Below are 15954 nucleotides of genomic sequence, written 5' to 3' on the forward strand. Positions count from 1 at the left end.
ATGACTTACAAACACTTACATGAATCTGTCGCAGGTTCAGTCGTTTGTCACACCACCTTGAGACAGATTTTTAACCACCTCCCATCCGGCCTTTGTATATAAATGGCTGGATGGTGGCAGTGCAGGGTCAGGTCACCGTTTATAAACAGCCTCCCCGCCTCTGCTTGTGTGCGCTCCCTGGGAGCGCGCAGCACCACAATCCAGTGCCCGCTATGTCCTCTGGACACAGTGGAACACCGATCGTCGTACGGGACCTCTGTCTGAGGTCCCGATCTTGTGATCACTGATTGGCCAATGAGTGATCACATGCAGAGTAGTAAGCAAGATGACACTTCTGACATGTAAAATCTGTAATATCACAGATGTCATATGGTACAAGGCTATTCACAACAGCCTTGTACCATGTGACAAGCTGTGACCAATCAAAGCTCACACAGTAGTTCTCAATGGCTGCAAGAATGCAGCCAGAGAGAAGGAGAAATGATTGCTTTTACAGCCTTTAACAGTGTAATAGCAATCAGTGTAAAAAAAAAAAAAGGGTGACAGTATGTAAAAAAAAAAAAATTATATATATAAATAAAAATGTAAACAATGTTTAAAAATTATAATTTTTGGTTAGAAACTAATTTGGGTTATTTTTTTTTCTTTACTAAAAAGATAACGGAATACATTTTGGCCAAGATTTATGATGAAATATTATTTATTTTGCAAAATTTTATAGGAAAAACTTTTTTTCAAAATGGTTTTGACTTTTCATTTACATAGCAAAAAAAAAAATAAAAATCCCAGTGGTGAATAAATACTACCAAAATAAAGCTTTATCGGTCTCAAAAAAATGCTAAAAAATTCATATGGGTACAGTGTTGCATGATCGCGCAATTGTCATTCAAAGTGTGATAGCACTGAAAGCTGAAAATTGGCCTGGACAGGAAGGGGGTAAAAGTGTCCGGACTGGAAGTGGTTAAAGAAGTATCTACAACACATTTACCACATTTACCTTTAACTACTTCCATACAGGGCACTTGCACCCCCTTCCAGCCAATTTTCAGCTTTCAGTGCTGTCGCAGTTGCGCGGTCATACAACACTGTACCCATATGACATTTTTATCATTTTTTTAGACCGATAGAGCTTTCTTTTCGTGGTATTTAATCCATGTTACACATGTGGTGCCATCTGTAGAACTCAACTTGCTGCACTAAAAAAAATGACACACTTCGAGGGGCAGAGTTAACAGACCCAAGAGGCTGCCATATTTGCTTGTAGGTGAGCACTTGGGAGCAGCCACCTGTTTTTACTGTCCATTTGAGCTCAAACTGGCCATAGACAGTTTTTTTTTCTTTTGGCTAGTGGACTGAGCAAAAGAAAAAAATAACAAAAAAGCAAAAAAACTTTCTGTGTGGAAGGAGGAATCCCCCTTGTCAGGACATATTCTGACAGCGGGATTGGCTGCTGCCACTGATCCAACTTGTCAGTTCAACAGACATCAATCAAACTATCAACTTTTGTTGAACAGATAGGGCCGCACACTGATCCAAACTAGTCCGGCCCCTGCTGAACCAGCCAAATTTTGACCTGCCTATGGGCAGCTTTAGCCTTACACTTTGTTTTTTCTTTAGAAAACAGCCACAACCTGAGATGACAAGTCTGTGTTCTATCAGCAGCTGCAGTATCTCCCAATCATTAAAAAGGAACTTCAATCCACTCACTGCTGGCCCCATCCCCACCTTAAAGCGGGAGTTCCATCCAAAAGTGGCAGCTCCGCCCATCTGCCTCCTACCTCTCTCCGCTGCCACATTTGGCACTTTTTAGATGGGTAATGCCGGGGGCTGTAGATCTGCTTAAAGCTGGCTACACATGGCTCTTTTTTTTTTTTGTTCAGCCAGCTGAAAAAAAAAAAACCAAACTGATTTCCCCTTCCACACATTCAAGGTGGATGGGGGAATCCTTCCAGATCCAGCATGGCCAACTTTACTAGCGCTGCCATCTTTGATGAACTGACGTATCCTCTGACATATCAAAGTGCTTTTCCTGCCCATCAGGACCTGGTAGAGCCCTTCAGTAGATCTGCACATGCAGGAACGTGGCTTGATTAGGAAGGGGGTAGGGGGAATCTCCCCTATTGTTTTCTGGAATCAATTATTTACAGGTTGATAAGAAGCAAAAGGGATCTGGTGACTATGAATAGTTATTGTTCTATAAGCATGTTATTTGTGTATACTATATGTATATATTTTCTCTCCCCTCCCCTATACATATATGTGCAGAGAAATACAGCACAGTGGCTAAATGGTTAGCATTTCTGCCTGGCAGTACTAGGGTCGTTGATTCAAATCCCAACCATGGCACCACCTGCCTTGAGTTTGCATGTTCTTACCTGGCTCTGGTCCCAGTCCCACGATGATCCAGTCCAGGAAGCGTGGCTGCTCCTTCATTCAGTTCGGTCGCTCGATGTTCGCACGGCCGCTCGGCTCCACCTCCTCACCGGTGATTGGCCGCTAGAACTGTAGCTCAGGAAAGGCACACAGGCGAGGAGCCGGAGCCGAGCGGCCCTGCGAAAATCGATTGAGGGAGCGGCCGGTAAGTGTGTCATGCAGAGGTGCTGCGGCAACCACATATGCTGGCTGCAGCAGCACCATACTGGAACAGGGGTCAGCAAGTGTCATTGGTGTCAGTTGGAGGAATAGTGCCCCATCATTGGTGTCACTGATACTAATGATGGGGCATTATTCCTCCCACTGACACCAACGATGGGGCACTATTCCTCCCCCCACTGACACCAACGATGGGGCACTATTACTCCCCCCCACTGACACCAACAATGGGGCACTATTCCTCCCCCCCACTGACACCAACAATGGGGCACTATTCCTCCCCCCCACTGACACCAACAATGGGGCACTATTCCTTCTTCCCACTGACACCAACAATGGGGCACTATTCCTCTTCCCCACTGACACCAACGATGGGGCACTATTCCCCCCCCCCACTGACACCAACGATGGGGCACTATTCCACCCCCCACTGGCACCAATGATGGAACACTATTCCTTCCCCCACTGACACCAATGATGGGGTACTATTCCTCCCACTGACACCAATGTTGGGACACTATTCCTCCCACTGACACCAATGATGGGGCACGATTCCTCCCACTGACACCAATGACGGGGCACGATTCCTCCCACTGACACCAATGACGGGGCACGATTCCTCCCACTGACACCAATGACGGGGCACGATTCCTCCCATTGACACCAATGACGGGGCACGATTCCTCCCACTGACACCAATGACGGGGCACGATTCCTCCCACGGACACCAAAGATGGGGTACTATTCCCCCCACTGATACTAATGATGGGGCACTATTCCTGCCACTGATACCAATGATGGGGCACGATTCCTCCCACTGACACCAATGATGGGGTGCTATTCCTCCCACTGACACCAATGATGGGGTGCTATTCCTCCCACTGACACCAATGATGGGGCACGATTCGTCGCTCTGACACCAATGATGGGGCACGATTCCTCGCTCTGACACCAATGATGGGGCACGATTCCTCCCACTGACACCAATGATGGGACACTATTCCTCCCACTGACACCAATGATGGGGCACGATTCTTCCCACTGACACCAATGATGGGGCACTATTTCTCCCACTGACACTGATGGAGTACTATTCCTCCCACTGACACTAATGATGGGACACTATTCCTCACACACTGACACTAATGATGGGGCACCATCATTGGTGTCAGTGGGAGGAATAGTGTCCCATCATTGGTGTCAGTGGGAGGAATAGTGCCCCATCATTGGTGTCAGTGGGAGGAATAGCACCCCATCATTGGAATACCATACTGAAATACCATACCATATTGAAATCAAATCTGATGTTTTTTAATTTTTATTTGGTGTGCGTTGGAAGAGGGGTAGTGTTATACGGCGAGTATAGCCCAAACCCTATATTTTAACAGGAAAAGTAGGGGGTTGTCTTATACGCCGGAAAATACGGTATATATATATATATATATATATATATATATATATATATATATATATGTAAAGCGCTGCGTAAATTGACAGCACTATATAAGTACCTGTAATAAAGAAATAAAAATAAAATAAAGTGCTAGGTAAATTGATGGCGCTATACAAGTACCTGTAATAAATAAAAATAAAATAAATTGCTGGGCAAATTGACAGTGCTATATAAGTACCTGTAATAAATAAATACAAATAAAATAAAGTGCTGGGTAAATTGATGGTGCTATAGAAGTACTTGTAATAAATAAATAAAAATAAAATAAAGTGCTGGGTAAATTGACGACGCTATATAAATACCTGTAATAAATAAAGTGCTGGGTAAATTGACGACGCTATATAAATACCTGTAATAAATAAATAAAAATAAAATAAAGTGCTGGGTAAATTGACGACGCTATATAAATACCTGTAATAAATAAATAAAAATAAAATAAAGTGCTGGGTGAATTGATGGTGCTATAGAAGTACCTGTAATAAATAAGTAATAAATACATTAACATACATCAATACATATTAAAACATGCGCTACAAAGCAAACATATTGGAAAAGATTTGAGATGAATGCGTGTGATGTTTCTACTTACTTCAACCTCTTCTGTAGTGTAGTTTCCATAGTTCCCATGCCTCTCTAAAGCTGGAAGTCTGGAGAATAGTATGAGGTTGGTGGCTTCTTGACTTCCAGGTACAGCAGTCACAAACCATTGTGAAATGGCCAGGGGCATCCTGTGTTTGACAAGCCAAAGTTAACTGTACATCCAAGGAAAAGCTAAAGTATATATACAGTGAGCATTGTACACGGTCATTATGTCACACCAGGCTCCTCTGTCAAGCAGTGACCCCTTCCTGTCTGGATACGACCGTTGTGTATACACTTCCTTCCCAGCTGAAGATCATGTGAGGCAGAGGAGGAAGTTAAAATGCCATTTAAACAAGTCACACTTCAATCACACTCTCACACCCATATTTTCTGTCTTGAATAGCCAAAAATGTGGTTATAATGTGCTAATTCACATTACCTAAAATACAAACTTTTTTCTTTTTTTTTTTACATCAATAGTGGTTATGATGCGCTTATTCGCTTTTCCAAATTTTTTTTTTCTTGATCATTAAGTAATTTTTATTAACTAGATTTTTGTTCAACAACAAAAATAAAAGTTACAAAGAACCACCGCAGATCACTTCTACAGAACTGCCTAGGCGTGTTGAGCAGGTTTTTGTTGTCAAAAGTGTAAAAGGCTGAACAGTTTGATCTTAAATGCCTGGTTGTGTCACCCTCTAGGGGTAATGACGGTATTCCAAACAGGTAGAAATGATTTTGCTCATTAGGAAAGTAAAATGAACTATTAGTATCTCATAAAGGTTACATGATTTATGGCACTAGTCTTGACATTCCTACATAGTTAGTCTGGCTGAAAAAAAGACAAAAGTCCATCCAGTTCAACCAATATAAAAAAAAAAAAAGTTATAATCCTACACCCAGTGGTGTCCCTATGGGGGTGCAGGTCGCACCGGGTGACACTATCACAGGGGGTGCAGGAGCAGGATGCCAGCAGAGTACTGGCCAGTTAACGGGGTGATCCCGGATTCCCAGCACAGTGACAGCTGCCCCCAGTGTGGTGGTAAAATGAGTATCCCAGACCCGTGAAGATATGTATCCTCTGAAGCAACTGCACATGTGCCGGTTTCTGGCTGAAGAAGCTGATCTCCAATTTTAGCACAGAGCTGCCACAGTAAACCCCTTACAGGCTGCAAACCGCTGAAGCTGATCCCAGGGATCACTATGGGTTGCAAGATCAGTTAACCCTGTATAGGTTCAACCTATACGCTACACCGGCACCACTCCTTCCTCTCTGGAGGGGTGACACCACGTGTTACCACTCCGAGTGACACCAACCCTAGGGACACCTCTGCCTACACCCACAGTTGATCCAGAGGAAGGCAAAAAAACCCAGCAAAGCATGATCCAATTTGCTCCTGCAGGGGAAAAAATTCCTTCCTGATCCACCGAGAGGCAATTGGATATTCCCTGGATCAACTTTACCTATAAATGTTGATATCCAGTTATATTCTGTGTATCCAAGAAAGAATCCAGGCCTTTTTTAAAGCAATCCACAGAGCCAGTAGTGCTAAGCACCTAACCATTCAAGCTAATCCCTGCTCTCTTATCTATACAATCGAAGGGCCCTTGCATACTACCAGAAGGGTGGAAGACAACCATGTCTGGATGTAGAAGGAAAAAGGAGCACCCATGAGAAATTCATACAAACTCAGGAAGCACATACATACTCCATGCGGACAGAGCTCCAACCCAACACCCTAGGTTCAGCAACTAAAAGTGTTACCATATGGCCACAAATGTTACAGATCTGGGTATACAGCGGCCTCCTACAAGCTTCTTCTACAGAACATAATATCTGCTAACACGACATTTCCATTTTACCCCAATATATGTGGGACTGGAGCATTTGTTATTGATATGCACAGCTAAAAAGTGTCCCGTGCTTAGCACATGGAATGTCTGCAATCTTCAAAGCAAAAAGGTACAACTAATACATATTGCTGACATTTTCACAGTAGAAATGTTATTAAAACCACACAGCTATTGAGATGGCAATAATGAGGAGAAAATCCAAAAAGTACCTACAGTATATGACCAAAATAAAATACAGCAATGGTTAGTTGGTGAACAGAATGGTTAAAGCGGGCAGCACAGTGGCTAATTGGTTAGCACTTCTGCCTGGCAGTACTAGGGTTGTTGGTTCGAATCCCAACCACGGTACCACCTGCCTGGAGTTTGCATGTTTTCCTTGTGCCTGCGTGGGTTTCCTCTGTATACTCCGGTTTCCTCCAACACTCCAAAGACATGCTGGTAGGTCAACTGGCTCCTGTTTAAATTGGCCAATGTATGAATGTGAATTAGGGACCTTAGATTGTGCGCCCCTTGAAGGTTAGGGTCTGAGGTGAATGTAATATATATGTATGTAAAGCGCTGCGTAAATTTACGGCGCTATACAAGTACCTGTAAATAAATCAAATAAATAAAGCGGAGCTCCTAAAAAATGAAGGCTAAGAGAAGTCCAGGAAAGAGGTTACCCAGCAGATCAAGAGACTTAAAAAACAAGGCTTTAATAGATGTCCAAAATATACAAAACATTAAAAAGCATAAATACAGCCCATCACATACAAAATAAAATGTACAAAAAAGACGTCTTGTCATCACAGGCAGCTGTACAGCCAGCATGCACACACCATACACAGCCACACCCTGGGAAAGTACCTTATTATGAAAACCAGAAGGTTAAAAAGGCAAAGGGAAGTTCCACTTTAAGTACTGGTCCCCCGCTACCCAAGAGGAACTAGGAGCCTTGGGGAGCAGGAACCTGATTTTGACAGGTACCCATTCCCACTTCCGCTGCGATTGGAAATGGAAGTTGTCCTCCCCCTATCCCCGAAGACTACGAGACCATTCACAAGGCACATTGCTACTTGCATATGCGCAGTGGGCACCTGACTGTGAAGCCGCAAGCTGTCACAACTGGGTGCCCACACTCTGAATGCTTCCCGACCGTCCTATAGCAGATATACTGCTACAGGACGACATGGGTACGCAAAATCACGTATATATATGCGATTTTGCATTACTGGGTAGGGGGTACGCGTGAGGCACACGTGCCCTACCCACGCCGCCATTCGCGGCCACGACTGTCAACCACTGGGTCCCGGCCGGTGATTACTTGCCGGTGCCCAGTGATTGCCGAGCATCTCTGACGGGCAGGAGAACTATTTGTAAACAATACAGTTCTCCTTCCTGTCAGCTCGTGCACACAGCTTTGGATGGCTCTGCACAGCACAGCAATCCAATGCAGTTTGATTACAGTGATGCACACAGACACAGCCCCATAGTAAAACATGCCCAGCACACGGTTAACCCTTTGATCGCCCCTCATGTTAACCCCTTCCTGCCCAGTGCCATTAGTACAGTTTCAGTGCTTTTTCTTTTGGGCACTGATCACTGTATTGGTGTCACTGGGGATGTCAGAGACACCAAATCAGTTCCCCCCCACTGTCAGAATGCCCACCGCAGTTCCGCTATAAGTTGCTGATCGCCGCCATTACTAGTAAAATTAATTAAAAAAAAAAAAACCCAAACAATTCCAGTGTCTATACCACCATTTGTAAACGCTACAACTTAAACCAATTAATTTACACGTATAGGGAATTTTTTTAGCAAAGACATGTCGCAGAATACATTTTAGCCTAAACTTATGACGAAATTTGATTTTAAAATTTTTTTTACTGGATATGTTTAATAGCAAAAAGTCAAAAATATTGTTTTTTTTCTCAAAATTGTGGGTCTTTTTTTTTATAGGGCAAAAAATAAAAAACACACAGGCGGTCAAATACCACTGGAAGAAAGCTCAATTTATGTTGAAAAAAAAGGGAGAAAACGTTCAATTTTGTACAGCGTTGCATGACCGCACAATTGTCAGTTAAAGCAACGCAGAGCCGTAACACAAAAAATGGCCAGGTCAGGAAGGGGGGTAAATCCTCTGGAGGGCAAGTGGTTAAGATGCCGGGGAGAGAGGTGAAACCGGCTGCATTGAGGACACCGCAGGATCGTGGGACAGGTGAGTGGATGTTTTTTAAAAGTCAGCAGCTACAGTTTTTGTTACTGTTTATTGTTTTCAGATTTGACTGGAGCTCCGCTTTAATAATAAAGCCTTACAAACATTCATTATATCCTATAGGTAAATAAAATATAACCATGCAAAGAAATTTGAACACTGGGTCCAAAAACTCCTATTTAAATATATTCCTCAATATCCACCGAGGATATAAATCTACTTTGTGTGCTCCAAATGCCTTTGCAAAGTCAGATATTTCCTTGTAAATGTAGCAGTGATATCATCACTGTGCAGCACATAACTTGTGCAGAGCTTTGGGAGTGGCCCAGCAGGCTCCACCCACTACAGACTATCAGCAAACTACAGGAGAGGGGCATGTACAAGGTCATCCAGTGTCCTGGTGCGAAGATGCTAATCTGTGCCCCCTCCCCCAGGTGGAGTAGGAGATGTTGTGTGAATAATAGCAGCACAAGTAGTACGCCACTCCTACATCAGTGGTGTCACTACCAGGAAAAAATGTCCCCAAGGTGGTCGTGTCACAGGAAGGAAAAATGACCCTGCATTAGAAGTGTAACTGGAAGGAAAAATCTCCCTCTGTGTTGTCACTGGAAGAAAAAAAACGCCCCTGCATTTGAGGTGTCACTGGATAAAAAACTGCCCCTGCGTTCATGGTGTCACTAAAAAGGAAAAACGTCCCTGCGTTGAACTCTTAGTTTGGGGAGGACTCATTTAACAGGTGTATAAAGGGGGAAGGAAGCTGGGTGGTTGGGGACTCCCAAAAGAGAGTTGACAGGCAGTGAGGAGGCATTATGCAGCTCTTGTGTTAACCCCTAAAAGCTACATCAATTGCATACAGTTGCGGCACAGTTAATGGGTTGTATTCTGTGGGTAGTGTTGTGCCCCGACATGACAGGAGGTTTATTTTGTGATTATTGCATGTGTACACCCCTGTCTATGGCCTTTTGTAGCTTAAGAAGGAGTGACTGGGGGGGGGGGGGGTAGTATAAATGCAGCTCACAAAAAAAAAGTAGCAAATAAAACACACAAAATAGTCAATGTCCTTCATGACATTATCCAGGGTTCCTGAAGAAGTTGCGCGATTCAGGACGACACGCATAGGGTGGATCTGGGAGCCATACCATATCAGGAAGGAGAGTACACCCTGATTATACATATAAAGCTGTAACTGTGCTGTGTCAGCCAAAGCCGCGCTGTGTCTGTAGCCATTACACTGTAGTGCACAAAGGAATGTGAGTGCTTTTAACATTATTTTGATAAAAGTTTAAAAGATATTTGGAACGCAATGAGGTCCTTTATTTGTTTTTTCTGAACTGCATGATCGCCCACACAGAGGAGCCAACAGTTACAGGAGGCATCAACAACTTAAGAGTCATGGTGGTGTACATGAGGATAAATTATTGCATTGGATCTGCACGAGAGAATGGCTTTTGAGTGAAATATATATATATGTTGGGACATTTTATTTAGTCTTTTTGATATATTTTACTGTGCGTGTATGAATGTGAGTTAGGGACCTTAGATTGTACGCCCCTTGAGAGTTAGGGACTGATGTGAATGTACAATATATATGTGTAAAAGTGCTGCGTAAATTGACGGCGCTATATACAGTAAGTACCTGAAATAAATAAATACTGTGGATGATTTTAAGCACATATTTATTTATGGTATATTCACACATTTATTTATGACAAGGTGATATTATTTTATTATTTATTTCAGGTACTTGTATAGTCAATTTACACAGCACTTTACATATATGTTGTACATTCACATCAGTCCCTAACCCTCAAGAAGCGTACAATCTAAGGTCCCTAACTTACATTCATACATACACATACTAGGGACCAATTTAGACAGGATCCAATTACAGTTCCAAGAAAAAGTATGTGAACCCCTTGGGATTACGTGGAGTTTTGCATGAATTGGGCATAAAATGTGCTCTGAACGTCATCTAAGTCACAACAATAGAAGAACACAGTCTGCTGAACATAATACTACACAAACATTAGATGTTGCCATGGTTTAATTGCACATAACATGTAAACATTCACAGTGCAGGGAGGAAAAAGTATGTGAACCTTTGGACTTAATAACTGGTTGACCCTCCTTTGGCAGCAATAACCTCAACCAAAACGTTTCCTGTAGTTGCAGATCAGACCTGCACAACGATCTGGAGTAATTTTGGACCACTCCTCTTCACAAAACTGTTTCAGTGTAGCAATATTCTTGGGATGTCCGGTGTGAATCGCTCTCTTAAGGTCATGCCTCAGCATTTCAATCGGGTTGAGGTCTGGACTCTGACTGGGCCACTCCAGAAGGCGTATTCTGTGCTGTTGCAGCCATTGTTTTGTTGAATTACTTGTATGCTTTGGGTCATTGTCCTGTTGCATCACCCATCCTCTGCGGAGCTTCAGTTGGCGGACAGATGGTCGTACGTTTTCCTGCAAAATGTCTTGATAAACTCTGGAATTCATTTTCCCATCAATGACAACAATCCGTCCAGGCCCTGAGGCAGCAAAGCAGCCCCAAGCCATGATGCTCCCTCCGCCATGTTTTACAGTGGGGATGAGGTTTTGATGTTGGTGTGCTGTGCCTTTTTTTCTCCACACATAGTGTTGTGTGTTCTTCCCAAACAACTCAATCTTGGTTTCATCTGTCCACAGTATATTTTGCCAGTAGTGCTGTGGAACATCCAGGTGCTCTTTTGCAAACTTCAAACGTGCTGCAATATTCTTTTTGGACAGCAATGGCTTCCTTCGTGGTGTCCTCCCATGTACTCCATTCTTGTTTATTGTTTTCCTTATTGTACATGTGTCAACAAAAATGTTAGCATGTGCCAGAGATTTCTGTAGGTCTTTAGCTGACACTCTGGGATTCTTCTTTACTTCATGCAGCATTCTGCGCTGTGCTCTTGCAGTCATTTTTACAGGACGACCACGCCTAGGGAGAGAAGCAACAGTGCTAAACTTTCTCCATTTGTAGACAGTCTGTCTTACCGTGGACACATGAACATCAAGGTTTTTGGAGATACTTTTGTAACCCTTTCCAGCTTCATGCAAGTCAACAATTCTTGATCGTAGGTCTCCTGAGAGCTCTTTTCTGCGAGGCATGGTTCACATCAGACAGTGCTTCTTGAAACCAGTAAACCCAAAACAGGTGTGTTTTTTAAGGGCAGGACAGCTGTCAGCAACACATTCAATATCATCACACTGATTGGAGTCAAGGTTGGTTCACTCCTGGCTCCAATTAGCTCTGGGAGAAGTCATTAAGCTAGGGCCTCACATACTTTTTCCTCCCTGCACTGTGAATGTTTACATGTTATGTGCAATTAAACCATGGCAACATCTAATGTTTGTGTAGTATTATGTTCAGCAGACTGTGTTCTTCTATTGTTGTGACTTAGATGACGTTCAGAGCACATTTTATGCCCAATTCATGCAAAACTCCACGTAATCCCAAGGGGTTCACATACTTTTTCTTGCAACTGTAACCTACCAGCATGTCTTTGGAGTGAGGGAGGAAACCGGAACAGCAAGAGGAAACAGGCGTAGGCACAGGGAGAACATGCAAACTTCAGGCAGGTGGTTCCGTGGTTGGGATTCAAACTAACGACCCTAGTACTGCCAGGCGGAAATGCTAACCATTTAGCCACTGTGCTGCCCATGTTATTCACGTTATTTGATATATACATTATCACTGGATATGAGGTTTATATGATATGCACATAAGACTATGTAGGTATAAGTAGCACGTCGTCCTTTTAATATATGCACTGTTTTAATTTTATGGGAACACAATTGGATGCCTGCAGCTACTAATTTGTTATTTTTACTTCATTTTTTTTTCATCACGGCAGTACTTTACTTTTGTTTAGGTGCCTAAACTGTTGTCAGTTTGGATACTATCTTATCAGAAAATACTGTTACATCCAAAATGACACCATGACCTAATGGCCTATGCATCTGGACAACCTCAGATGATAGGTATTGATGAGTGTCAGAGATAGTAAAGTGCTGTAGCCCTGGTTCACACCGATGCGGTGCGGAATTTACAGCGTTTTTAGTTCGAATCCCGCACCGCATAGAATCACACCCTGTTCATGCGAACAGCTGCGGGTGTGTATGTTAACAACATCCGGAAATCGGTCCGGAAAACACGGTGCGATGTGAAGAATTGGATCACATATGTGTGAATACTCATGTGATCTGATTCTAGTGCAGACCCAAAAAAGGGTCCTGCACACAGGGGCAAATTGCCGCAAGGCAAACAAGGCGTTTGCCTAGGGCAGCACTTTTCAGGGGGGTGGCGCAGTAGTTGCTCAATAGGGACACTTCCGTGGGAAAGGGACAGGGGCTGCTGTGTCTTACTTGTCTCTGCGACTCTGTGTCCCACTTTGATCCGTTCCACGATGCGCTGCTTGGAGACGGGTAGAGAGGTTGTCCGGTCCGGTGTCTTCCACTGATACCAGTGATGGGGCAGTATTCCTCCCACTGACACCAATGATGGGGAACTATTCCTCCCACTGACATCAGTGATGGGGCACTATTCCTCCCACTGATACCAATGATGGGGAACTATTCCTCCCACTGACATCAGTGATGGGGCACTATTCCTCCCACTGACATCAGTGATGGGGCACTATTCCTCCCACTGACATCAGTGATGGGGCACTATTCCTCCCACTGACATCAGTGATGGGGCACTATTCCTCCCACTGACATCAGTGATGGGGCACTATTCCTCCCACTGACATCAGTGATGGGGCACTATTCCTCCCACTGACACCAATGATGGGGAACTATTCCTCCCACTGACTCCAGTGATGGGGCACTATTTCTCCCACTGACACCAATGATGGGGAACTATTCCTCCCACTGACACCAGTGATGGGGCACTATTTCTCCCACTGACACCAATGATGGGGAACTATTCCTCCCACTGACATCAGTGATGGGGCATTATTCCTCCCACTGACATCAGTGATGGGGCACTTATTCCTCCCACTGACACCAATGATGGGGCACTATCCCTTCCACTGACACCAATGATGGGGCACTATTCCTTCCACTGACACCAATGATGGGGCACTATTCCTCCAAATGACACCGATAATGGAATAAAATAAGAGGTGGAGCTCTAATAGGAAGAGGTGGAGACTAAAGAGAACGGGTGGAGTTTACAGATGAAGAAGTGGATCTTAAACAGGAAGAGGTGGGCCGAACTTAGAGTTTATAACATCCTAGACAATAAGGATACCTACACTGTACTACAGAGGAATCCTCTCATCCCATATAAAAAAACTCTAAAGGGTATCATCAAAAGAGGGTTTGACATCATAAGTAAGAAAGAGAAAGATTATTTATGTCCTGTTGCCCCTAAACTCCCAATTTAATACTGTCTACCTAAAGTCCATAAGCACCCTATCAACCCTCCGGGTAGGCCCATAGTTAGCGGCATATGTTCTCTCTGTTCCCGAGTGGGAGAATACATTGACTTTTTCTTGCAACCTCTAGTATGTAAAACTCCAGTGTTCCTAAAAGACACCAAAACAAGTCTTGACAGATATTAAAGAGATCAAATTGCACAATCCTACTTATTTGGTAACGGCAGATGTTGCTGCTTTATACTGCAACATAAAACATGTAGATGGTATGGCAGCAGCAGAGTTCTATCTGAACACAGCTGAAGACATACCTGTCCAACAGAGGGATTCTATATTAGAATTATTGAATTATGCCATGAGTCACAACAATTTCTGGTTTTGTGACAAATATTACCTACAAACCACTGGTGTAGCCATAGGGGCGAAATTTGCCCCCAGCTTAGCAAACCTCTTTATGGCAAGATGGGAGGAGGATCTGATTTACTCCAGAGAATGACCAGAACTCCTGTTTTATCGCCGTTATATAGATAGGCTTGAAAATATTCCGAAGGGGCAATTCCTGCGTTTATGCAGAAATTGTGACAAAATTGATGATTATATCTCCCAATCCAATACACTGAAAAATAGATTTGTACAGAAAGGCTACAATGTTGCCACTTTAGAAAAAGACATTATAGCAGTAGGTACGTTAAAAAGAGAAGACCTCCTTGCCCCAAGAAATAGACCTAAATCGGACAGATTTTGCCCATTTATAACAAATCTTTCTGTCCAATACAAAGAGGTAGCAAGAATTATCAAGAAGAACTGGACCATTCTAAAAAATGATCCTGTTTTAGGTGATGTGTTACCGGAATATCCTGAGATTACTTACCGGAAAGCACCCTCTTTGCGGCATATCTTAGGTCCTAATGTAGTTAACCCTCCGAAACTACTATCTTTTGGTTTTAGTCAAAAAGATTTCTATCCATGTAATAGATGCATGTTATGTGTTAACAATGGAGTCCACAAGAAACCCGTAAGAACATTTTATTCCAATTCCACAAGAAAACTATATGACACACAGTCAGTCATTACGTGCAATAGCACGCATGTTGTCTATCTTCTAGAATGCTCTTGTGGTAAGCAGTATGTGGGTAGGACCACTAGAAGGCTTAGGGACAGGCTTAGAGAGCACTTATACAATATTAAAAAAGGATATAAGGAACATTCGCTCTCTATGCATTTTCGAAAATCACATAATAGAAACCCTCATTGCATGAAATTCACCGGTATTGATATTATTAAAAAAACACCGGAGAGGAGTTTTTAAACGCAGAGCTGTGTCCATGTTAGAGACTAAATGGATATTCCAGCTACGAACCCTTTCTCCTCAAGGCTTAAACATTGATCTTGACATCAATTGTTTTATTGACACCAGTTAACCTTTTTAACCCCCCCCCCTTTTGTGGGACCTTTGTACTTTTTTCAGTACATTATTATTCTATTTTTAGTACATCTTCTACATGGAATTTTTTGCTATATTTATTTATGATGGAGGATTTGGTGTCCTTGGTGCGATCCACCCTCCATAGAGGAGATTTCATTATAGATCATCATGCCATTATTACTAATACAATATTTTATTTGTTATATGGTTTATGTTTATTGATTTTATATTATTACTGTATTTTTTATTATTCCCATTTTTTATCTTTTTCATTGTATTTTAGTATTCACGTCTGGCATTTTATATATATTATCTAGTTTTATTTTTATATTTATTGTCCTTTATTACTATTTTTATTTATGTATTAATCCCTTTCATCAGGTTTTACCTTTTGTGGAATTTACAAACAAGGGTTTTTATTATTTATTATAATTATCTTATAACATCCT

General features: G+C 42.7%; 1 protein-coding gene across 2 annotated transcripts in view; it reads right to left on the reverse strand.

Moving 5' to 3' along the window:
* SLC8B1 (solute carrier family 8 member B1) overlaps positions 1–15954 on the reverse strand; it is an 81393-nt gene that overhangs the window by 35529 nt on the left and 29910 nt on the right. Inside the window, exon 3 of one of the 2 annotated variants that reach the window (XM_089691220.1) lies at positions 4635–4773. In XM_089691220.1, coding sequence (XP_089547346.1) covers positions 4635–4772 — 138 coding nt within the window. In that variant the 5' untranslated portion in view covers position 4773. Of the gene's footprint in view, positions 1–4634; positions 4940–15954 lie in introns of those variants that run through there. The other variant, XM_089691221.1, reaches the window with a different exon arrangement.

This window comes from Staurois parvus, unplaced genomic scaffold (assembly GCF_062004578.1).
Source record: "Staurois parvus isolate SC_StPar_1 unplaced genomic scaffold, SC_StPar_1.0 ptg000556l, whole genome shotgun sequence".
NCBI lineage: Eukaryota > Metazoa > Chordata > Amphibia > Anura > Ranidae > Staurois > Staurois parvus.